Below are 24797 nucleotides of genomic sequence, written 5' to 3'. Positions count from 1 at the left end.
AGTAGCATCCCTCCTCCCTGTTGTTGCAACCAAAGAAGTCTCCAGACTTTGCCAAATGTGCCTGAAGTTAGTGGTGGTAGGGCAAAATTGTCCCCAGTTGAGAATCAAAGGTTTGGAAAACTGGGGAAAAAATACATGTTTGTAACAAATCAGGAGATAATCTGAGAGAAAATTTTCTTTTTAGAAGCTTATGTTACTATAGTCACTGAACCATGACAGGAGTACTTACGATAATTAAAAGTCTATCTAATTTTCATATTCTAAATTTACAAAAAGGAGGAGGAGGGGGAGGGGGGCAGAAGGAGAGGGGGTTGGGAAGAAATAAAAGGAGAAGTAGGAGAAGAGAAAAAAGGAGAGGAAGGCTGTTTATTAGAGTATACCTTTGTGATTATTTTGGGCCCCTACTCATAGAAATAATATTGACCCAGCATTGAGCCCATCTTGGGGACTGGCGTCAACATGTAATTATTTCAAAATCCCTGGGACTCTTGACTTTGAAAATAAGCTGGTAGATGCTTGCATTGCAACATGCATCACACGGTGCCTATGGGTTCAGATAGTGGGAGTATGCAGTGTTGCTCAATCTACTTCAAAGAACAGCATCTAATATCAAAAGGGATGAGCAATAGACCCCAACCTCCAGGTAAGCTAATCTCTTCCTACATCTCTCTTATCAACCAGGTCCTCAGTAACTGGATGTCTCAACTCTGATGTTTTTAAAGCATTTAAAATTTATATATATATAGAAAAAGGCAAGGAAATCAAAATTACAGCAGAGATTTATTCATAGAAGGAAAGAAAGGGGGAGGAGGGAGGAACTAAATCAGGAACACATCTTGGAATACTTACATTTATCATAATCTTATTCATTTACATGTGTCTGCACAATATTCAGAATGTTGACCCTTAGATAACTGAAGATTATGTCTTCAAAAATAACTTATTTTCACTCTACTAACAGTCTTTTAAAGTTTCTTAACAATAAGAGCTAAAAACCAAAAGGTTTTTGCTTAATGAGAACATTAAACAAACCAGGAGTTTCCAATTCCCCAAGAGTTCCGATTCATTAGGAATTGACTCTAACTGGCTTAACTCATTCGAAGGTAGTGCAAGTCTAGCTGTTGAGTGTCTACACTAGGTACCCTGGGTACAGCAGGCAACAACCCGATTATCTCCAAGACCTTCCCATGGACCCCTGGGACTACCGGTAGAGGAGGAATCTTTGCAGTGGCTCCGGCAGATGCAGCTTGTGGATAGTTTGATGACATGCTCGACCCAAGCACTTCCGGACACACAGGCGGCAGAGCTGGGAAAGAGCAGGTGGGCCTGAGGAAGGAATGAAAATGGTGTGAACCTCATAATAGTGGGGCGGGGGTGGGGTAAAGGAGAGGCTGAAACTTTCTAAAAGCTTAAGAGAAGCTAGATCTGTGTAGGAATTAGAGAGTGAGGTAGCAGATACTCAATAAATACAGGGATCCCAGTTTGTCCCTTGGATGGGCACATGTTTATTTAAGTGGAGCCTCCAATGGTATTGTAGTATTGAAACTGAAGAATGAGGCGAACAAGGGGCAAGTTAGGAATGAAGTATGGGGTCTAAAGGGAATACACTTCATTAATGTACCACATGTACCAATGGAATTGATATACTGACTGAGGAGAAAAAGCAAATGGAAGCACTGAACATTCAGGACCTCAAGACAGAGTTGCAGAGCAAGGGACAATTGCTAAGAGAGTGTCAGCAGGTAGCCGGCCTATGTGGTCACAGAGGTCATGTCAGGAAATGTGCCAGGGGCCTGGCCCTCAGGCCTCAGGGTCTTCCTGGCCTGCCTGGCTCTAGCTGCCCAGGAAGCAGTGCTGGCTGGGTCCCAACTCACACTCGGAGGGCCCTCCATTCTCTCAAGGATCCCATCTCAACAGAGAATCTGGAGAAAGGCCCCAGTTCACTTAGATACCATTATACCCTGAGCCTCCATCTCATGGAGTCTCCTGAAGTCATCATGTCCATGGCTTTGAGTGGCTTTAAGTCCTGCAGGAAAGTAAACTAACGAGAGTCTAAAATATGATTGAGTAGGATAAATGAGCTTTGGGCTGGAATACTAGTTATACAGGGGCATTTATAAGGTCCTACTATTTCTTAACCTGATCTATCAGAGATCTATCAGTACATATCTCTTCAAGTAGATTTATATAATTATTGGATTATACAAAGTTTTCCTTTTTGAGAAAATCCTACTGTACCAGCATCTTGTACCCCTTGAGAAATGGTGGACTGCATCTGGAAAGAGCCAGATAACATTTGCATTGATATGGCCAAGGGGCATCCATGTGATAGAAATCTACCTGGAGGAACAAACAACTGCCTTTAGTTAAAATCTGAGGATGCAGGAATGAAAAGTATCTCTACTGTTACCCAACTAAAGCTCCTCTGGAGAACAAGAATGCAGACCAACTGTCCAGTTTGCCTGGACAAGTTCAGACACCAGAGTGAACTCTGAAGTCGCTGGCATTCATCCTTCTAGAGCAAGTGGCTATATTTATGAAGATAGAGGACAAAGGAAGTTGCTTATAAAAAACAAGTTGAAAAGCATACGATTTCACTCATATGTGGGATATAAAACTGAAAGCAACAAATGAACATGACAAACATACAGAGACTCACAGACATGGACAGTGGATTACTGGTTACCACGGGGAAGTGGGGGAGGAGGGAGATACATAGGGATAAATGGGGTCAAATATTAGATGATAGAAGGAAATCTAACTTTGGGAGGTGAACATTCAATACGATATATGTATGATGTACTGTTGAACTGTATACTTAAAACTTATTTGATTTTATTAATCAATGTCACCCCAATAATTTTTATTTAAAAAGAGAGAAAAAAATACAAATCTTGGATCTGAAAACATTTCTGATGGAAGAAAAGAGGAAAGGTGACAACTGCTGTAAATCATACTCTCGGCTAATAGTTGGAAAGTACCTGGTGTTTCTAAATGGGAGTGGTAAGGAAGAATCTAAGTCTTGAAGTAGAGATTCAAATAAAAGAACGATCATGAATGACATGGACTATTGGAAATAATCTAGACCAGTGGGACTCAAAGTGTGGCCTCAGACCAGCAGCATTAGCACGCCCGGGAACCTGGTGGACATGCAGAGTCTAGCCCCACCCCCCACACCTGCTGAATCAGAATCTGCATTTTAATGAGATCTTCTGGTATGTCCATACTCATTAAAGCTGAAGAAGTAGTGACCTAGAGAGTATTTCTAAAACTACTGAAACGAGCATTCCACTTGGAAAGTATTTAAGATGTGGGAATGGTTTCACAAAATGGAACTGGTGAGTGAAAAAAAAAAAAAAAAAAAAAACCCTTCCCAACTAGAAGATTCGGGATTGGGCCATCATAACCTTAAGAGTGCACGTTCTGGGGCCAGACTGCTTGGTTAGAACTCTGGTTCTGCTTCTCAGTAGCCGTGGGACTTTCTGCAAGCCAATCTCTTTATGCTTCTCTTTCCCATTTGCAGCTGGCTGGAACAGCACCAGTTACTGTGAAGTTCTTGCTGCTTTAAAGTTTTAAGAATTCCAGGAGATTAATCTATGTTTCGAATTTAGCTCAGCGCCTGACCCGTGTAAAGACGAATAATTACTACGATCATTAATATTCTCCTGCACATACAAATAATCAAAATAGGTTCTGATAATATTCTCTTTCTGTACAGTCGTAGCATGGTTTGCCTTTGAATTTGACATCCGGAGCATTTTAGAGGCCTGCCTTTCCTCCTCTGGCATCTGTAGTTGTATTAGCTCGTGGTGGAAATGGGAGCCAGGCGACGAGGGATGCCGACCTGTCTACTCCCTCTTTTGGAGAACAGGCAAACGACTTGACCATTTAGTCTACTTTCTGAAATACACACTCGAAGTCCACCTTATCGTCTCTAACTCAAGTATTTCTAATTTCCACCGAATTGCCTCAGACATTACAAAGCAGACTTTTGGTCTGCTCAATTGTGTGCTTATGCCAAGATAGATGTGGCAGTTCAACCTTTCACGGTGAAAACAAACTTCTCTGATTATTTTCTTGTCATGGAAAATACAAAGCAACATAGCAGTTGTATGTACGTGTTCATGGGTTATAAGTGATTATATACAGCATATAAAATCCCGTCTCAGTGATGCTACGACTTGCCACCTCCTACCTGCCAGTTTCAATTAAAAAGAGAAAAAGAAAAAGATCAGAAAGTCTATCGACGAGACAGAAAGGACAGAGAGCAGACATGCCTATGGAAGAAGAATGGGCACCCAGGCCTTCCTTACCTTCTCGGAGCAGGAGCGCCTGCTCCATGCTACTTTTCCGGGCCGCCAGGTCAAGTGCACTTTTGCCCTGAGCGTTTCTGCACTTCAGGTTAGCCCCATAGTCTATCAGAAGGTGGACGACTTCCACCCTGGACTGCCTCACTGCAGCATGGAGGGGGGTGTCCAGGCATTGGCCACAGTCAACATTGGCTCCTAAACAAAGCAGATGACCACAATTCCACACTAAATGTTAAAAGTAGAAACGCAATGAGTCTAAACTATAGTACCTGTAGAGAAAGACATCTTAAATGCCAGGACGTACTTGACAAATCTTTGAAAATGTGACATAAGCCTAGAACCTCAGCAATGTCTATTAAGACTGTTTCGAAATATTGTGATGAGAAAAGTAAATAAAAATATTTTTAGTCATTTTAAATACTTACTTTTCCATATGAACTTTGTCACATAAAAATTAAATATGTGCAGCTTCTTTTACATAGAGCTATTTTGATTTTTGGCAAAGGATAAAACTAAGTTAATTTAGTAGTTATATTATTCAGGGCTCACAAAAATGATTTATGAATTACTCTAGGGAGCAGTATATGATGGCAGAGAAAAGACAAGAAAAATCTTCGAGATAAAATTTCTTATTTAAATGTTCTTACTACAATCTCTATCTTTATGTCAGTGGCTAACTTTGAGGAATCTATAAACGAATAATAGTTTCAAGACATTTTACTCTTCTCTGGACTCTGTTTCTTTACATGCCTTTAGATTTTTAAAAAACTATTACTAAATAACTTAGCAGGATCGATCTAAAGTAGTCTGTGGCAAATGTCTGTTGTTTTTACTATCCAGCATCTTCCTGGTAACCACACTTAGATTGCCCCTAGGGAACTAACCATTCCCTGTGATTTCCAGTTCATGTGTTCCCAGTGAAGCCCAACAACTGCAGTGTAGGCCAAAACCTAGGCCCAAGCCAATCAATGCCTTGAATTCCTTTGGCCACCATGATTGGTTCACACATGAGCATGTGACTCAAAAAGAACAAATGAAATACAATTGTTTTTTCCCCTAGGACTTATGGGAAAGAGACTCTTGCTCTCTCTTGAGACCACCAAGGAGCACCATACCAAGTAAATGGAGCCAATATCAAAGGAAGCAGAACTAAAAAATACAGATACTTGTTTCTCTGGAGAAGTTGTTTTAAGCATTGAAACATCAAATGCTGTCAGAATTTTTTCCAGCCTGACAGGCACTTCATCTTTGAAACCATGGAAAACCAACAAGGTTAATAGGTTCTTATGACAAGATTTCTGAAAGTTACCTAATTCTAGAAGTTTCTTCACACAGTCTACCCTTTGGTGGGTGCAGGCCACATACAGGGGAGTTCCATGCTGAGGTACTTCTTGGTCAATGTTAACGTTATTTGCCAGCAGAATCTCCATGCACTCTCTATGACCTGGTGAAATACAAGATAACCTCATTCAAGTAACGGAAATACCAACTATTCACAGAATTATAGAGTTGCTTATCCGGACTAGGCTTCAGAAATAACATAGATTATTTTTTAAGCAGAAAAAAAATATTTTTTGAGGGGGAAGGAAAATCTGAGAATGCTCCAAAATAAAACTATTAGAAAGAGAAGCATGCCCACGCCTCCCCCACTTAAATTCCCCTGCAGCCTTTGAGGTATCTCCAACTAAACTAAGGTCTCCAAGGAGCACAGCTGAAATCCTCTAAAATGAAGCCACCAGTTACAAATGGAGGCCACAAGACCCAGAGGGGTAAATGACTCATTCTATTATTGCTCTGAAGCCAGTGCTCAAATGCAAGGCCCAGCCCTGATCACTCTCCATTACAACTCTCTCGTTCTCTTCTTCACTCATGCATGAAAAATTGGGTGGATGGCAGCATCATGCAGTAAAATCTCCTTATTTTGGCTAACCTGGAAGATACCTATGAGAATTAATTAAAAACCTCGAGTATAGAATATATTTAAATATACATTCAAATTCAATGGCTAACAAGAACTGTATTAATGAATATTCTCCTTAGAGTTTGCCCTATGAGTAGACAGACTTGGTTAATTTGCAGCATATGAATGATTCATTCAGGAGCAAATGCTTCTGAGGTATCAGTGGGAGCTTGTAATAGGTTTGTTCTCTTTGAAGATTTAAATATTTTCTTTTAAAAAAAAATCTTATCATCACTGATTAACTTAACCAACTTTTTCTTTATAGATCACATGGAAGTAAACTTCGTCTCAAACCTGCTTGATTTATCACAAATTCTAAGTATATATATGCATTAAAAGGTACAAATAAGGATTCCATGGATTCAAACTATTTGTTCACATAAGTAAATATTATACCTGGATTATAGCATCGATATGTCTCATACTGACCCAGCCTGTTCATAGAGGTTTAAAGTTGTAAGAATCCAGAAATAATATCTAATCAGTACTTCAAACTTCCTGGTAAATACAGGGTATCTAATAAACATTTTTGAATAATTCCCATCCTTTTTTTTAAAGAAGAAACTGAGCCTAGTTTGAGTTAAATTTAAATATTCTCGGGAAGTTAAAAAATGAATATCTAAAAGTCATACGATTAGCATTATTGTAACAATATCTAAAATAATGAATTTGCTATTCATCCTTCCATTCTGTTGACATTGGTCCCTAACATGCTTTTATAATACAGAAAAATAATATGTAGAGACACATGAATCCATGTGTTTAGGATAAACATATATATTTTGTAGGCGCATAGATACCAAACACTACTTATATAACCAGCTAAGCACTACAGAATTACTCAAGTAATTCAAACCTTTCCCAATATTTACCTATTTTTAAATGTTTGGATGAAATGCGAATAATAGATTAATTTTTATTTCAAATAAATAATAAAAAATTTTAAAGACTTTTATATCATTTCCAAAGTAGACTATTTCTCCACAATTTAAAGGACTTACTTTGGGAAATGGCCAACATCTGTTATTAATTAATAAATGTTTATTAAATATGTATAGGCTATCAAAACCATAGATACATTGAGAATTGAGTCTTCTGTAACATTTATAGTTAATTCACTGCAAAAAAAAAAAATTACCAAGTGACATGTTTAATAAACTGGGGCAAATCTTCAACTATTGCCTTTTGAAAGAAAGACTTTTGTCTCCAATTATTCCAGCAAGGTCACCGTTCTACAATGTTCTAACTTCTCCATTGTATTTCTGACCTCGATATAAGAGAATAACTCCACCACTGGGTAACACAGAAATGTTGCTCTTTAAGTGTAACTTTTGACAAACGGCCTTAGCCTTTCAATGGCATCTTCTTGTTCATGTCTAATCTATGCATGCAATTTTAAAATTCCTTAATTTTACTTTTTTCTCATTTCAAAAGTAACACAGGAGTCTAGAGTCAACTTCGAGGTTTCCAATTGCTATGCTTTTTAAATTTGCAAACTTTTTTCAATAACTAATGACCTTGAAGTCATCAGCTCATCTAGAATATATTGCTCGTTGTGGACAGTTACATCTAATCTTTCATTAGAAAGACTATCAGCCTTGGCTTTCAGACACTTTCATAATTTACGTTAGTGGTTGATGTTTTATGGGCTTAGGGGTCAAGCTATTCTCTTCTAGTAATGACAGAGACATAAGCACAGTACGACTCATGGAAGTCACACCTGCAGTCTTTACTGCACCAGCTGCCACCAAAATACCAGCAAAGAGCCTCGAGAAAGGCCTGCAGAGAGACTGGACCCAGGAAATGGGACATCTGGGACAGAAAGCCATTCCCAGGTTATAAGAAGAGCTGTTTCATGCCCGGGAGGTATTTCTTGAAGATTTAGGCAAATTGAAGCTACTGCTGTGGGATTTCTAAGCCACATGTAGCCTACCGGTGAAGAAGATCTGGGTGATCCTTGCACGGTGAACACCATACCACTGATTCATGCAGATTGCAGTGAGTCCACCAATGTTTTGTGTGTAACGTGATGGCTCATTTACCTCTCTTCACTGCCTCATGGATGGGGGAAGCCAGGTGCACCTCGAGCTGGGCCTTGGCTCCAAACTCCAGCAGCACATTGACACATGCAGCACTGCCACTGCAGCAAGCATTGAAGAGGGGCGTGGCTCCGTGAACCGTCACTCCATTGACCTAATGATGGGCAGAGAGACTCAGAGGATCTGCTATTTCTTTATCACCAGCTCCAAGTTGTAGTCCTGTATATTGCCTGGAGAAATTTCCCATACTGGTAAACGAGCAAGGGAACTCTACATCATTTCAGTATTATGTTATTTAGCTACCAGTAGCTTATCAACTCTCACCTATAAATAATATCTCAAATGGGGCAAAAAGGGACAAAGCTTTTAAAATGTATTCATGAGTATTCCAAAGCTTCTTAAGAACCTCATAACCATTGAGGAGTGGTCCTGTATGGCGGTTAAGAACATGACCTACGAAATCATTAGCTTGGATTCAAATGCCAGCTCTCTCTCTCTCTCTTTTTTTTTTTTTTTTTTTTGTTCAGAGATCTTGGTTGGGCTACTAACTTTCTTTGCCTTGGTAGGTCAAGTGAGTTACTATACGTTAAACACTTAGAACATTGCCTGGGGCCCAGTAAACATTCAATAAACATTTGCAACAATTATTTCCAGTTTCCATTACTATGGAACTGACTCTTTCTTTCAATCATGAACAAACATGGCAGAAACCAAAAATACTAGAGAAACCAGCTAGCTTAAGGTCCCAAAATCAGTGCTTGCAAAAACTCTCCTCGGCAATTTCCTACATTGTCTTTCTTGCTACAGATTTCCTTTCCGGATTACTAGAATCCATCCAAATTACATATGCCTGCAGCAACTCCCAGAGAGATCATGACCAAACCAAAGGCACAAAGAAAATTGCCATCAACATGGTGTCTCCAACCTGGTGCCTTCTACGGATTTAGGCACTTGGGAATGAGCACGCTAGGAAGCATCTCTGAATATTAGCAATAGATTAGAAAGAACATTAGGAGAACAAGGAATTCTGGGGCAGAGGCTCTAATAGGATGGAAATGGAGGATGATGAGGGCTTGCTGTCAAACCATATTGCCTCAACAACTAAGGATATATGCTTGTGATAATCAGGATCCTAAATTTCCTTGTTTCAGAAATAAAAAAAAAAAAAGTATATCTCCACAGTGCCAGGACAGCCCCATTAAATTGGAAAGTTAGCGATGAGATGCTAAGATGGCAGAGACAAACAAGGACAGGAAATAATGTGTATAAATTTATACACTCTAGGGACTTCTCACCTATTTACATTTTTCCTAAAAAATATTTGGTAGAACTCGTTTGATTTCTTTTTACTAAGTATTATCCTCTTCCTCAGTCCAGATGGCCTTCTAATTTGATTTTCTATAAGTTTCTCTCTCCGTTCAGGTCAGCAAACATTTATCGAGCATCTATTAGATGCCAATGTTTTCGCGACAAAGGTGAGCAAGACAATTGCCTCCTGTTGAATAAGTTGAATTCTACCATGGAAGACAAATACAAAAAGAGATAATTTTGATACAACGATAAATGCTTTAGATCATTATAGGAAAAGGACACAGGAGAGCATAGGCTTGAGAAACATTTTGGAAGTAAAATTAGCAGGACATTGTGATGAATTAGATGAGGTGGCAGTAGAAGGATGATCCAGTTTTGGAGCTTGGGAAACCAGGGATATCTTTCACTTGGTCTCTGAGGCTGAGAATCCAAGAGGAGGAGCCGGCCCCCAGAAAGAACATGATAAGCACAGTCTCAGATACACTGTCAATTTTGAGGAATTTTCTACTGATAGAACAATTTCTTCTTGTTCCTTCTCTCGTTCTGATTTCAATGTTAAATAATATAATATGTATTTATTCTTCCCTCACAAGATTGCCAAAGACAAAGGACCGTGTCTTACTCTTATCTTTGTCACGCACGAAACCTCCCAGAGTTGTATCAGCATACATTCCTCTGAGACCCAATGTTGTCAGATATTTCCCACCCACAGTCTGCCTGTGACTCCAGCTATCTAGTTTGAAAGGACATGGCCTTCCCCCAACCTTGCCCTCATCACTACACGTGAGCTAAGTGGTAACTTAAAGAAGCCATTATGAAAATACACAACCGCTATGGCATCAGGAAAGTCACTTTGCCCACGGAAGGCTTTGACCATCAGTTCCACAGGTAGAAACGCAGCTTCCGTATAAAACGCAAAGAAAATCTTCATTAAGCACTTAAAAAACATTGCAGCTCATGAAACCATGCAAGGACTGAGTTTAAAAACAAAATTAGCAACAAAACTATTTGGTAACGAACTAAATAAATGTCACTGGCATTTTCAAAAGTTTAAATTTTATAATCCTATTCTGGTATCTGATTACATACAGCACCTCAGTCATTCCTTGAGAAGAAAAAAAGAGAATTTAAAAATAAGATAAAGTTAATTTTGTAGTTTTTTTCAACGTATTATTTATTAAAATCTCGTTTAGTTTAATAATTTTGCTCAGTAAGCATAGTTGTTGGTTTAGGGTTTTGAATTAAGAGCGGGTTTTTTGTTGCTGTTATTCTTTTCAAGTGTGTTTTAATGTATTACAAGAAGTTTTCCAAGATCGTTTTTCAAATTACTTCAGTTCAATTGATTTTTTTAAAAGTTAGCATCACGATTTTGAAAGATTTCTGTGAATTACCTCATCTACATGTTCACACATGGGCATAGAGGCTTAAGAGGAGAGCACACAGCAGTGTCTTCCTGACCATGCGGGAATGTGGACACAGATGGGGCCAGACCTGTGTACCCACAGCGGGTAAGCAGTCTGGAAGGTCACATCTCTTTAGATGGTGGCAGCTGCACTTGGCCAGACAGACCTGCGGGGAGGGGGCGGTACTCACGCGAGCGCCGTTTTCCAATAAGGCTCTAGCGCAGGCTACGTGACCTCCAAGGCACGCCTCGTGGAGAGAAGAGACCCGGTTAATTGTCACGAGGTTCACATTGACACCCTACAATTTGGAGAGAAGCGGGTTAAAGGCTGCATCAGCAATAGCAATGAAAGCAACGTTGTCGGACCCGTTTCGATCGGCTTGTGGGCATCATACAGAGTAGAGCCCGTGACCAGGGGAGTCAAAATATGGCGTGGGAGCCTTGAATTTATTCATCAAATGCTTATTTGCGATTCTGGGCCAGGCAATGTGCCTGGGTCTTCAAAGCTTATGATATGGGTGTCTCTCCTCCAAGAGCCTAGTGGGGAAACAGAAATGGGGGGAAAGGCAGCAAGAATATATTGCTATGCTGGAGGCAAGTTCAAACTGCAATCGGGAGCATAGGGCATCCTTGAATCTGGCTCGCGGAATAAGAGAAAACTTTGCAAATGAGGTAGTATTTAGCTAAGGCTTAAAGCATACAGAATTTCAAGCTGGGAAGGCAAAAAAAAAAAAAAGTACAGCTGACCTTTGAAAAATGCGGGGTTTAGGGACCCCGACGCCCCTGCACAGTCAAAAATCTGAGTGTAACTTTTGACTCCCCCAAAACTTTACTCATAGCCTACCGTTGACCGGAAGCCTCACCGATAACATAAAAAGTCAATTAACATATTTTGTATGTTCTATTATTATATACTGTATTCTTATAATACAATAAGCTGGAGAAAAGAAAATGTTATTAAGGAAATCATAAGAAAAAATACACTTAACGTACTATAATCGGATTGGGAAGAAAAGGGTGAGCCCGAGGCTTTAAGCGTAGGAAACAAAGTAGGTAGCACTCCCAGGATCCACGTGCATTTGTGGCCGCGCTGCTGCTGCTGCCATGACTCCACTGCATGCAGAGGTCTCTGCAGCCACCAGGGTCTGGGGCCAGGGGCTTTTCCTAACCCCATCTCCTTACCCGGGTCCCAGTGGCTCGGCGCAGCCCTAGCGCACTGCCCCTCCCCATATAGCCGTGCTCCACCTTCCTCATCCTGGAATCCAGGTGACAGAGGATAGGGTCAGCCCAGCTGCTGACCAACTGACTTCGAGCCCTGATTTTAACAGCCTGGCCCTGACCATCTCCCGCCATGATTCCTACTTTCTATCTGTGAAAGGAATTAGGTCCCCGGTTAATCCCTCGCAGCTGAGTTCTGTTTTTGATTCCCTGCCAAGCTACTGCCTGACCCCGAACCCCAAACCTCAACCTAAGTACCCACTATCTCCTGCCAGGCCTTTGTGGTGCTGCCCGTCACTTCCCACTACTGCCCGTCCCTTCATCGTAGAACCTCTGTGCGCCTCCTGAGTTCTGTCCATTTTCATGTCCTGAATATGACATCATTACTACAGAGCTGTGTTATATATTCAAGTTGGGTATCTAATATGATTAGAAAAATCTTTCCCTTTTTCTTTTCCCATACAGGATTCCTTTTCGAGAAAAGAAAAAGTGGCTAGTCCACAAGGTGGCAGCCATGTGCTAGAAAAAAAAATCCTGATCAGCGCAAACTTTCAGAATCCCAGGAACTATAGAAATGCAATGCTGGACAGGCCTGAAGGAACATCTGAATCCCCTCCACTGTGTGTGAGAAAATGAAGAAGCAGAAAGTTCCAATTATTCATAAGACTTGAGACACCCTCCCCCCCACCCCCAGCCAGCTGTATGTGACAGCCAGCATGAAAACCAGGAGCTCTTGGTCCTCAGTTTACTGTTTTACTCAGTACACCATCTTAATGTGAAACAAAGTGAAAAATAAAATAGAATAACACATTTTGGCTAGTGTGTAAAGGCAAAGAAGAGGGGGTGTATTAAGGAAAAACTGAACTTCTCCACGAGGAAGGCTCCTCACACATGTAAGCATCCTAAAAAAAAAACCAACGTGCTTACGAAGCAGAGTTAAAACTAAAGACATGCTCAACGCAACGTGGTATCCAGGACTGGAAGAGAAAATGGACACTAATAGGGAAACTGAAGTAATCCCCTTAGTCCGTACTTTAGTTAATGGCATCGTATCAGTGTTAATTTCTTAATTTTATTTTTCAATTACAGCTGACATTCAATGTTATTCTTTATTAGTTTCAAGCGTACAGCATAGTGGTGAGACATTTATATAATTTACAAAGCGATCCCCCAATAAGTCTAGTCCCCACCTGGCACCATACAGTTATTACAATACTATTGACTACCTTCCCCATGCTGTACTTCATATCCCCGAGACTATTATGTATTTCTTAATCCCTTAATTGCTTATTTTTGATTGAAGGACCGCAGTTATGTAAGATATTAACACTAGGAGAAGTTGGGTGAAGGGTATGGATGGATCTGTACTATCTTTGCAATGCTTCTTTAAAGTCATTTCAAAATTAAGTTTATTAAAACTTCTAAGAAAAGTATTGAGGGAGGAGTTAGATGCAAGACTTTTCCGTGTGTACCCTTTTATATCATTACAATTTTTGAACTATGTGAATATATTACGTATTAAAATAATCAAAGCAGATAAAATGTAAAATGCTTAAAATAAATAAGCAAGTGATAAAATCAAGTACAAAACCTATTTGATCATTACTGGCAGTACTGTTTTCTTTTTGCTTGTACTTTCTTGAGAACTAACACAACTCGCAAGGAGGGGTGGGGAAAGGCACACATACAAAAATAAAAAGCAGTGTGCTCAGCTGTTTAAATTCAAAATGGTAAGGAAGCCAGGTTCGGTGGTAGCTGGGATGTAGAAAAAAGATATGACTCACCAACTCTGTACACACGCCGACTCTAAAACAAAGTAAATGGAGCATGCACACTTTCATTCATGTCACAAATATTTTCTAGGCCACTATTCATTATTCAAAGTGCTAGGGATACAGTCATAAATAAAAATAAAGTAGCCTTGATAACTAAGACCTTAATAAGGCTTCCCAAAGAAGTAAGATTTACTCATCTGTCAACCTATTTGAATGTTTGTTCTTGAAATAGTATATCACTGGTGTAGGCAGCCCTTAAGACAGCTCCCAGTGAACTCTGAGTCCTAGTATTGGCCCCCTTGAGTGTGGGCTGGATTTACTGACACACACCCAATGAAGAGAATATGGCAGAAGTGATGAGCTGTCACTTTGAAGATTAGGCTATACTAAGACTTCCTTCCTTAGGCATTCTCTTATGCTCTCTCTCTCTGATGGACGCCAGTGGTCACCTTGTGATGCAGGTGCAGCCCTATAGAGACCCATCTGTCAAAGAGTTGAAGCTGACCAACAATCACATGAGTGAGGCTGAAAGCAGATCTTCCCCCAGTTGAGGTCTGAGATGACTGCTGCCCTGGTTGATAATGATGCTTGATTATATCATAAGTACAAAGGATCACATCTTCAGTTTACTTACCTGTGCAATTAAAGTTTTAAGGGCCAATAAGCGCCCCTGGGCCGCAGCCTCATGAAGCGGGGATCGATCAGCCCAGCAGTCTGAAACACAAATCAAGTTGAAGGTCAAGGTCTGGAGTCTTCTTCCTGCAGCTCGGTCGTATGCCCCGCCCACTGTGAGAGGACACTTGGAGGAAGAGGAAGGAAGTTTGTACCAAGCATCCGGCTCTCTTGTCAAATACTTTCAGGCTTACAGGCCACTGAGTGTATAGTCCATTAGTTTGGTGGTGGGTGCAAAGAGAAGGCACAGATCATCTCTGGCTTTTGGGGGCAGTTTTAATAAGCAACGGATGCAGTTCATATAAATATTGCCCAGTGTTTGAATCAATAGCTCTGAATAAAGCAAAATAGAGGGCAAAGTTGGACAGTGAGCTTCCCCACTTGCATCTTTCCCCTGCCTCTCACCCTCGCCCCCACCCTAAAGACTCAACATCCTATGCGGCATGAAGGAGATTCGAGCGGGTCAGGGAAAGTGGTCGTGTTCTAAATTCCCTAGGTAACTGTCTTTTGTTTGGGTGATGAAATATATATATTATCATAATGCAGGAAGTCATTTTTCAGTTGATCTAATCCTCCAAAAGTTTATCTCTAAACAGCCTTGTTGGGGACAGTTGAGTGTGATTGCTAAACATGGGGCCAAGGGAGCCACACTGCCTGGGCTCAAGTCCTACCTTGATCACTTTCTCTGCCCAAACGGTCGAGTTGCTAAAATTATTTGAACCTCAATTTCCTGATCTGTAAAATGAGGGAAGAGTAATCTAGTATTTATCATGCGCTTCAGTCTCTAAGTAGGATGATAAAAATGCATCCACGATGACAGGTGCTCGAGATAATTTCCTAGTAAGTACACATGGTAAGGCAGCGCTCTAGGGAACAGACTCAGAGGTGCCTTGGGAACATATCTTTCCTGTGATTGCTTGTGGGCAAATAGGACTAACCAGCTGAAATGGGCACGTGAGAAGTAACGCTCTATTAAGGGTAATCAGCCACTTTGGAGGAAAACCTACCCCGGTTTGCAAAATTTGTGCATTCTTCAAATTATAACTGAGCTCTTCATACATCGACCAGCATGTAACACAATTTGGATTTAACACAAAGGGCCTGTCTTACCAACCTCCAGGTGGTCCTGATGGTGTTAAGAATCCAGGTCTCCCCATACCTGCAACCTTCGCAAAAACAATCCCACCAAGGAGGGAATTATGTGGTTTTGAAATAGCTCGAGGCCTCAAGGAGAGAGTGAACTTTTTCAATCGATGAGAACATGGGCTATAAACATTTCAGTAAGCCCTCTTCTTACGCTGAAACTCATTTTTTTATCTTCTCTAGCGCTTTGGGTTTTGAAAAGGGGGGAAGCTAGAATGAACTCTACGGGCTTGGATCGAAATTGGAGCAAGCAGTATGAAATGTGATTATATATACACGCTGTGCACTCACGCCTAAACCAGGGCTCCTTGGAGAAATGGGTGATTCCAGGGTGGGGCCAGGAAAAATATAAGGTGGGCCTCATATTCCTTGCCAGAGAGTAAGGAAGTGCTTAATGAGATGGGAAGCTGGCTCGAAGGGGCTTCCACTGGTCAAATATGGGACAATTTGAGCATCCAAACAAATAATGATAGATTAAATAATAATTTAATTCCTATTAAATAAAATAGGAGGCTGTTAAGTCCTCACTGATATAAATGAATCTATTATATAAATTCAGAGAAGAGAAAGCTCTTTCTTAGAGTAGAACTCCAACTTAGAAATGTAGAATAATAGAATCTGCCTCAAATTATCTCCCCACAAAATATATGGTCATAAAGGGTACAGCGGTAATTTTACAGTGGAACGAAATTATAGATAACACGTTACCCAGGGGATCAAAGTTAACATCAGAAGAGATGGAAACAAAATGGCACAGTGCCACCTGATGGAATGCAATGAGCAACATCATGTACAATCAGTGGGAATGCGATGGAAAGAACACACCATCACTTCTGTGACAGTCCTGCTTAAAATGCGTAACCCACATCTAATCATGAGGACACTGCAAACCAACTCAAGCTAAGGGACATTCTACAAAATAATTGGCCTGTAACCAGTTCAGATGGACTGGGGAACTGTTCCAGACTGCAGGAGGCTGATGGAACACGACATCTAAAGAAACGCGTGTACCTTGATTAGATCCTTTTGCCATCAAGGACATTATTACGACAGCTGGGGAAATATGATGGGGGTTTCTGAGCAAAGAGAAGCGGGAATTCTTATACCACTCTTGTAACTTCTGTCATTTTGAAATTAGCTTCAAATTTTTTTAAAAAGTGTATTATTTATATGTATAAATAAAATCACTAGTGTTTTCATACTCCTGATGTGAATGTGTAATGCGTTTATTACACGTTCACATCAGGAGTATGAAACAAAAACAAAAACAGAACAAAAACAGATAAAAACTTTAAGATGAAAGTCCGCTGTGCTTATATCTACACTTGTTCCTGAGTCAGTTACAAGTTGATGAGTGGGGTATTTTTAAATCTCTTGGATATTTATTATTTGCATAAACTGAGAATAATGAGATAATGTCTGCATGTACTTAGTCAGCTTTGGTTTTTTTCTAATGCCTCTCCATCTCATTCAGGGTGAAGTGTGCATCAGACATGGTGATCCCCTGCTTAATTGCTCTTGGAAATGGACGCAGGCACTGGGATCTTAAGGGCAGTGTTTACCTACTGATGGCAGCTCAGCATCCCGACCAGTGTCAGAAGCAAACCCACAGCCATGGCTTTGTTATTCTTTTGTTCTAACAATAGCCAGACAACCCAAGTCACCTGAAGGTACTATAACTATTTGATTCAAAAATAAAAACAAGATGGAAGTGGTAAACTTGCTATTATTAATTTAGAATATCAACATGAAATGGCTTTACTATTTCTAAAACTTTTCTCCAAGTGGATCCCCTTTCCTTCTGAGAAGCAGGAACCTTCACCACATCTTCATCCTATTTCTAGTACCTTGCTATTGCTCATCTGTCCCATGAGACCTGCTCCATACACACAACCTGGAGAGATCTCACAAACCTAACATAGAGTGAAGGGAGCCAGGCACAAAAGAGCGTGTGCTGTGTGATTCCTTTCTATAAAGTTCAAAAAAGGGCCAAACTCACCTTGGGTATTAGGCGTCCAACGTACCCCAAGGAGGGGCAGGGGCTAAGAGAGGGCCTGGTGGGGACCATGCTGGTAATATGCAGTTTCTTGGCCTTGGGACCTGGCAGCTGCTTGTGTCCACTTTGTGAGAATTCATCCAGCTGTTCGCTTAGGGTTTGTGCACTTGTCTGTATTTACACCAGACTTCAATACAGTCCACTTTCAAGCTGTCATCTCCGCTCCCAGGGCAGAGTATGGCCCTCTGTGCCACCTGAGTGCTGGAGATGGAAGTGTGACGTGTTCTCACACACGTCCCCACTTCCCTCTTCTAGGTGCAAGTTCCTCTGGTGCCTTGGGTGTGGGGAGAAGCAGGGACAGGGAAGATGTCTCCCCAGTTAACTGGGAGAAGAGGCCGGTCCTGCTCACTCGGCCTCAGCAGCTGGTCTCAATTCTGGCCAGCGGGTTTGCCCTTCAGAGCAGAGTCACTCCCCGGCCCCTTTCCTGTGCACTGGCATTTGACCACCTCTCCTCATGTCTCCCGTCAATGCAGCATCCTTTGACGCCCCCTGCTCCCACCCCATGCTTCTGAGGTCACGGGAAGCCCGTGGAGCCATCTTCCGTTCCACCAAGAAAGCGGGGGATGGTGGGTTGGCCTGGGCTCCTCGCCACACCACTGCTTTCCAAATCTCTTTTCTATTTGAGTAGTCCAGGAGGCATTTCGGCAAGATGCCTAAGCAGACTTCCAATTTGAGAGTGATATACCAGGCTCTTCTCCTTTCAAGCGCCCCTTATCTAAACTTGCATTTCTCTCGCAGCCCCCATCCCTTGGCTTTCAAGAGAGGGGGGAAGGGAAGAGCCTACCTTCAGGAATCAGAGTACCCCTAAATGCACAAATGTTCGACAACCCCCTTGCCGCACATGAAGACATCTCACTTCTAGTAAGTGGAAGAAATAGGACAGAAATCCAAGGTTTGAGACCGGAACACAGCCTGTTCTGGTTTTAAGAGCTACTGGTATTTAAATTCTGCCTGTTCTCGTGGCAGATTTACTGGTCTGGAGAGCTTTGCTCCATCCACCTTCTGTCTATAGATAATGTAAAATAAATCTCTCACGCCGCCGTAAATGCAGAAACTGGAAAGAAACCGCTGTCGAGGAAGTCACCTTTCTAGTCACAATTGTTTTCTAGCACTTGCTCCGAAAGACCTCGAAGACTTTTCACATAAAACCTTTTTCCAGAAAACCCTGCCAAGGTGGGTTCTCGTGTTTTCCTTCTCTTATTCCCAATGCGAACTCTCTCACCCTTATTCTTGTTTTGCAAATTGGAGCTAATGGTGAGAAATAAGCGATAAAAGTTATTTGGCAGCTAGGGAGTTTTTCCATTCCTTTCAGGAAATAAGCAATCAACCTCTCCAAATAAATGAATGCTTAAGTAGGAATCAGTCACTCTCTTCTAAGGCAGTCTATTTTTAGTTATTTGGCAGACTGCCTGTGTCACAGGGCTGCAAGCACGTTATAAAGATAGTTTACAAATATGTTTACTTGTTCCTGACGAGGTGTATGGAAAATGTTCAAGTACTTTTTCATTCTCGCCTGTGACTTCTTCTCAGAGTATGATTTATATCTCTACTTCTCACTCTCTGCATAACAATTTCATGACAACTTCGAAAGTCACAGATTTCAATAACAAAATTGGTTCGGATGGAATTCAGTTGTCTGAGTTTCAAGTGTTCAAGATAAGAAAACGATTGTAATTTAAAAATTTTTTTTGGAATGTTTACCCTTCCTAATTCCAATAAGTATTTAAGATTACTGATTTATTATTTTTAAAAAGCCGACTAACTGCTTATAATCTCTAGTGCACATGGAACAATCTTTATTCTCTTTAGTCAAGTTCCAAAATCGTATGAAGCAATATCTTCTCCTGCAACATTTATCAGAGAAAATTCTAAAGGAATTTCCATTTTGAACCAAAATATAGATAGGCAAGGACCTAGCAGAATTCATGATATTTTAAGTAACAAAGGTAACTGTAAAAAAACATATTATAACAAATTTCCTGATATCTCTAAAATATTATAATAAAATTGAGTTAAAATGAATACTCTCTAGAACACTCAGCCCCGGTCAGGAGATAAACCACAGTCAGTGGGCATCTGTCCGAATGGGAAGGATAGAACAAAGGAGTCAAGGAATGGTGAGTCCTTCGGATTCAGAACAAAAAGGACAACTGATTTTAAGTGTAACAGAATAGAATCAATCTTTTAGACTTAGCTTAAAAGAGTACCCCCTTCCCTACCCTTTTTGGGGGAGCTTCCAATAGTTCCACAATCTCATATCGGCCATTATAACATTCCCCACGTTCTGAAAACCAAGCTTTTCCCTAAGGTTGATGCAACTCCTTTGATAAGCAAAACGTGGCCAGGACTCAGGTTAAGCAATTTACTATTTTTATTTTGTATTTTCACTTAGTGTGAATATTTATATGTTCACTATTGAAAAGCAAAATGTTTGTTTATGGGAGGCAGCTCTAGGCCCTGCTGGGAGTGTGCTGTGAAATACACAGTATACACTCTGTGTAATCTTCCTAGTATGCCCTAAAACTCCTGAATCCTGAAACACATCTGGTCCAAGGACTGCGAAAACAGATCATCAACCTATATCTATAGTTTTATCAAGTTTGAAGACTAAACCACTGTACTAAATCCAGGTTCGATTCTGGCCAAATTAGCTAAGGTTGAAGAATCATACACTGTTATCTCTCAGGAGAAAGATAGTACCTGCAGAAAAATCTATGGGCCGAAGGGAGGATCCAGTGATCCGTCTGGTGCTCTAAATGTAATGCCAAGGGCCAATGACACTGTTTCAAACTTAAAAACATACATGTGTATTAATGACAAACTACACACAAAGCAGCCTGAAAAAAATCAACAAGCCAACAATAGCTTAACTCAATTCTGATTAGTTATCTACAAATGGAATAATTTAAACCACAAAGACATAGTGAATGATGTATTCCAGAAAGATTTTACAGTAAAAACAAACAAACAAAAATAAACAAACAAACAAAACACTAATGAGGGATAAGATCGTAGGTGCTGCTTCCAAAAGAAAAAGTGCCAGGACCTAGGACAGGCTGAGCTCTGCCCTGGCCGAGTTTTTTACCGCCCTCCCCTTGTTCTTCTGACAGTGCTGATGATAGTTTATAGGAATATAATATGCTATTGGAATCAAGAAATTTAACCTTGGGCTGAGATTTGTTTAAGCCAGGTAAGCTAACTTACTGATTAAATGTCACATATTTTCCCAACAAACATTCGTCTGACCAATGAACGGCAAAGGTGATTTCTGGTTTGAGTTGAACACTTGCACGAAACTGTGTTGTTGATTTTTAACGCGTCTAGCTTTAAGTGTATAGTATCTGACTGCTAACAGTGTCAAAAGAAAACACGCTGTTAGAATTATGTAAAAACCACTGTTTCTAGCACGTTACTTCATACATTATCACAGAAAGCCTTATTTACCGAATCTGGATATACTCATGTGTGTATGTATACACACACACCCATCCATACACACATATGCACATTTATAGGAAGGAAATTAAACTGAGAAATTAACATGCACCGTCCTCCCTGCTGCCTCTTGTCAATGATAATCAAAAAATACATTTTTTGCTTTATAACACTATACAAATGAAATGGACATTATCCTAGGAGCTTGAACAAATAAAGATATTTGAGCTAAAGAATGAATGAGCTCTATTTAAAATATCTCTATTATGGCTTTAATCAGACTTAAACCATGCTTACATGGGTTTTGACTATTATAAAACCTTTTTAAGAGTGTACTTAATTAAGGTCCACGAAGACAAAAATAGTACACACGAGCAACAGAAAACATTTTTAACACTCTTGCCAATATTGACTTCGTTGGACTTTACCTAATACAAACCATGAGGATGATGTATCCATGCGAACATCAAAACTGGGTTACTGAGATATTTAAAAAGTCCCTGCCCATATATACAAGTTAAATTAGAAAACAGCTTTTCAGATTTTGTTTTTTTTTTTTTTTTAGCCAGTCTAAGCAACATACCTCCCTGAAATGTGTGACAAATGTAGTCCCCAAAGGAAACCTCTTTCCACACTCCGGGCCTTCTGACACTTCCTGAAACTTCAAGGTTCTTCTCATTTTCCCCAGTTAATTGAAGCATTCTGCTGCTTCGTTTTTGGAGGTCTTATTTCCTTGGATAAGACTGCTGTTATCTAGTGTCTTCAAAGTCGTCTAGTGTATTCGAATCACACAGCATGAGTCTATTTTGAAAGAGAATCCTGGATGCAAATTGAAATGGATACTAGATAATGATGTAACCCTAGAACCCCTACGAGTGCTAAAAACACACAGGGGAAATTCTGAACTCTGTTTATGAATAAATACTACTCTATTAAGTGATAATCCCAGCACTGACAAGAATATCTGATTCGATTACTTTTGTAGCATCTCACTACAATTAAGGGAAATCGTTTCTTGAAAGAAATGGATACTAAATTCTACGAAGCCAGGACTTTAAAATGTTTGACCTGGATGTTGGCATTTCCTATCATAATGACCTTTGTTTGCAGAGCTTTGCACAGTGCCATGTATAAATGGGTTTAGTGAAGGGTTCTTCCTGACAGTGACAAGTGGCTAATCGATTCAAATTGCAAATGACAGCACAAAAATAAATATAGCACGTCACATAGGCTGCTTTAAATCAAATTTATGGGTCATTCTATTTTCCAAGGATACTCTCAATCTTGTTAGGAAGCACTGTTAAAGTTCGATTAAAAATATAAGACCATAACCCTGCGTAAGTAATTTTTTTGGTTAGTAGAAACGAGATTTCTCAAAATACTCTTAGAAAGCCACTACTTTATCTACTTCTTAAATAACTGCTAAGAGAACTATTAACTTGCAAAAAGCTGAAAATCCTTCACAAGTTGGCACAGTCACCATTTGCTACTTTAAATAATTTTTTAAAACTACCCAAAGCCAAAGTATAAATGAAACTGCCCTTCTAGAAATATAATTCATGGGAATTATCCAGGAGGATTTTTAAAAAGTATTGGGAACAAATTCATGTATTTTTACCTGAAATCCCACTATAGATTTCTTCTGCTATCCTAGCCGCTTCTGTTCTATTTCCTTTGACGATATAGAAATGGGTTAGGAGAGCCAAAAAAACTTTAATTAAAAGCTTGAAGAAAAAAAAAGTAGCAAACATTGTAATAAAAATGTTTTTAAAGCCATAGAAAACAGGGCCATCCTCCATTTTGGCTTACACTCTGTATGGGTTCTCAGGGCTGCAAAATTTCAGTTATAATTGGTATCATATGACATCTATTTTAAACCTTCTAGCCCTCAGTGCTCCTGTTACAGAGAACTCAGCTTGTAGGTTCTAAGCTAACTGATTTGGCGACTGCGCGTGCTGACATTCACAGCAAGGTTAAATAAACGAAACTTCCTTCGAACCAGAAACACCTGATAATTCTAGACCTACATTTCTCAGCGCTATCTAACAAATGGGATTCATATCCCAACCTTTTTTATTCCTCAATTCTAGTTTTTGCTACATCATGTTGGAAGGCAGGATTGGCAAGATAAAACAAACTTCTCAGTTTCCATGAGGACAAAGCAAGTGATTTGAAGTTCATAAAGGGAAGTACAAACACATCCTATATGCGCTTGCTGGGAAGTACCAGCCCCTGGAACTTTTCAACTCCTCTTCCTTCTGAGGTTTATGGGAGATAAAGCCCAAACCTCAAATATGACTCTAAGGCAGCATTTAATAAAATGCCCATCTTGGATGCCTTTTCAGGTGGAAATGTCAGACTGGAAGCATTAGAGCTCTTACTATAATTATTTCATCCATGACTACGTCCCCCCAGAAAAGTTACTGATCGTTTGCATCCCACTTCAAGTGTCGGTAACGGTGGTACCACTTTCTGGAAAATGTGGGCTATCCTTGATCATGGAAGAGTCACAATGAAATGGATAAAGAAGATGCCCTAGGTTGTGGGTGAAGTACCCAAACGTTCTATTAATTTATACCTTCCCTAATTGCTTAGTTGTAACCCTAACTGTTTGACAAGCTGGCTAATGCAAGTGAAAATGATTTATTTTTAATTTTCTTCACCAAGGAAAATTAGGTTAGAAAAATCTAGGTCTCCTCTTTCATTTTAAAATTCTAAGAGCAGACTAAATAAATCTTATTTAATAAATGCTTTATGCAAAACCATGGGAGTTCCTCCTAGGACTCAGAATGACTGCCTACAGAACTGTTCCCCTAGACTCTGCTAAAAGGCTGATGCATGAGAATACAGCCTTGAGTCACAATACGCAGCACATTTCAGTGTCAAAGAACCATAAATATCTTACGTTGTTTCGATTCTCGAGAACAGATACTAACACATAGGGCTGACTTTACCAAGCTTAGATTACCCGGCTGAGTACCCGTGTATGAAAATACACGGAAGAACACAAGTATTTTAGCTCTTTTCATGTCTCTTTCTTCAACTGTAGTCTAAGATGATCATTCACTCACGTCAGCCCAGTGATGTATACTGTACCATATAACATTATTCAATCTTGTTTTGGCCTTGACTTTCATGTAAAACATGGCCGTACTTTGTTTTACATACCAGAAAAGTTGGCCACAATCAGCTTAACGTTTTTAAGCTTCAAAAGGACGTCTCTACTACTTCTGAAAGACAATCTTATATCCGAGATGGGTATAAAAAACTACCAAAGTAAGGAGTTAATTCATGGTATCTTTTACAAGAGATGAAATCATCTACAGCACCGGGGTCTCTCAGGCTCGGCACAGTTGACAGTTTGGGCCAGGTCATTCTTCGTGGTAGGGGGCTGTCCGAAAGCATCGCAGGACATCTAGCAGTATCCCTGACCTCTATGCGCGCCATGCCAGTGTTCCACTCCCATCCAGTTGTAC

General features: G+C 40.2%; 1 protein-coding gene across 3 annotated transcripts; it reads right to left on the bottom strand.

The window, feature by feature from the left end:
• Positions 1–758: 758 nt before the first annotated feature.
• On the bottom strand, positions 759–23139 carry ASB11 (ankyrin repeat and SOCS box containing 11). Of its 3 annotated transcripts, none has more exons than XM_006911652.1 (7): positions 22940–23139; positions 14650–14729; positions 11214–11321; positions 8313–8463; positions 5620–5754; positions 4314–4505; positions 759–1326 (listed from the first exon to the last, which is right to left on the bottom strand). In XM_006911652.1, exons 1-7 carry the CDS (start codon positions 23118–23120, stop codon positions 1202–1204), a joined length of 972 nt encoding a protein of 323 aa, XP_006911714.1. In that variant the 5' UTR covers positions 23121–23139; the 3' UTR covers positions 759–1201. The 3 variants fall into 3 exon arrangements, with proteins under 3 accessions (XP_006911714.1, XP_006911715.1, XP_006911716.1); XM_006911653.1 differs by having other exon boundaries at positions 1202–1326; positions 11214–11270; positions 22940–23120; XM_006911654.2 differs by lacking the exon at positions 22940–23139 and adding an exon at positions 21905–22186 and having other exon boundaries at positions 1202–1326.
• Between the last annotated feature and the right edge of the window lie 1658 nt (positions 23140–24797).

This window comes from Pteropus alecto, unplaced genomic scaffold (assembly GCF_000325575.1).
Source record: "Pteropus alecto unplaced genomic scaffold, ASM32557v1 scaffold23, whole genome shotgun sequence".
Taxonomy (NCBI): domain Eukaryota; kingdom Metazoa; phylum Chordata; class Mammalia; order Chiroptera; family Pteropodidae; genus Pteropus; species Pteropus alecto.
The sequence above is the reverse complement of the archived record's forward strand: the minus strand, read 5'-3'. Positions and strand labels throughout refer to the sequence as shown.

Coding starts and splice junctions, on each gene's coding strand:
- ASB11 (XM_006911652.1), bottom strand. CDS start 23,120: ATGGAGGATGGCCCTGTTTTCTATGGCTTTAAAAACATTTTTATTACA. Junction 8,464..11,213: donor TATTGGAAAACGGCGCTCGC/GTGAGTACCGCC, acceptor GCCCATCATTAG/GTCAATGGAGTGACGGTTCA. Junction 5,755..8,312: donor CCATGAGGCAGTGAAGAGAG/GTAAATGAGCCA, acceptor GTATTTCACCAG/GTCATAGAGAGTGCATGGAG.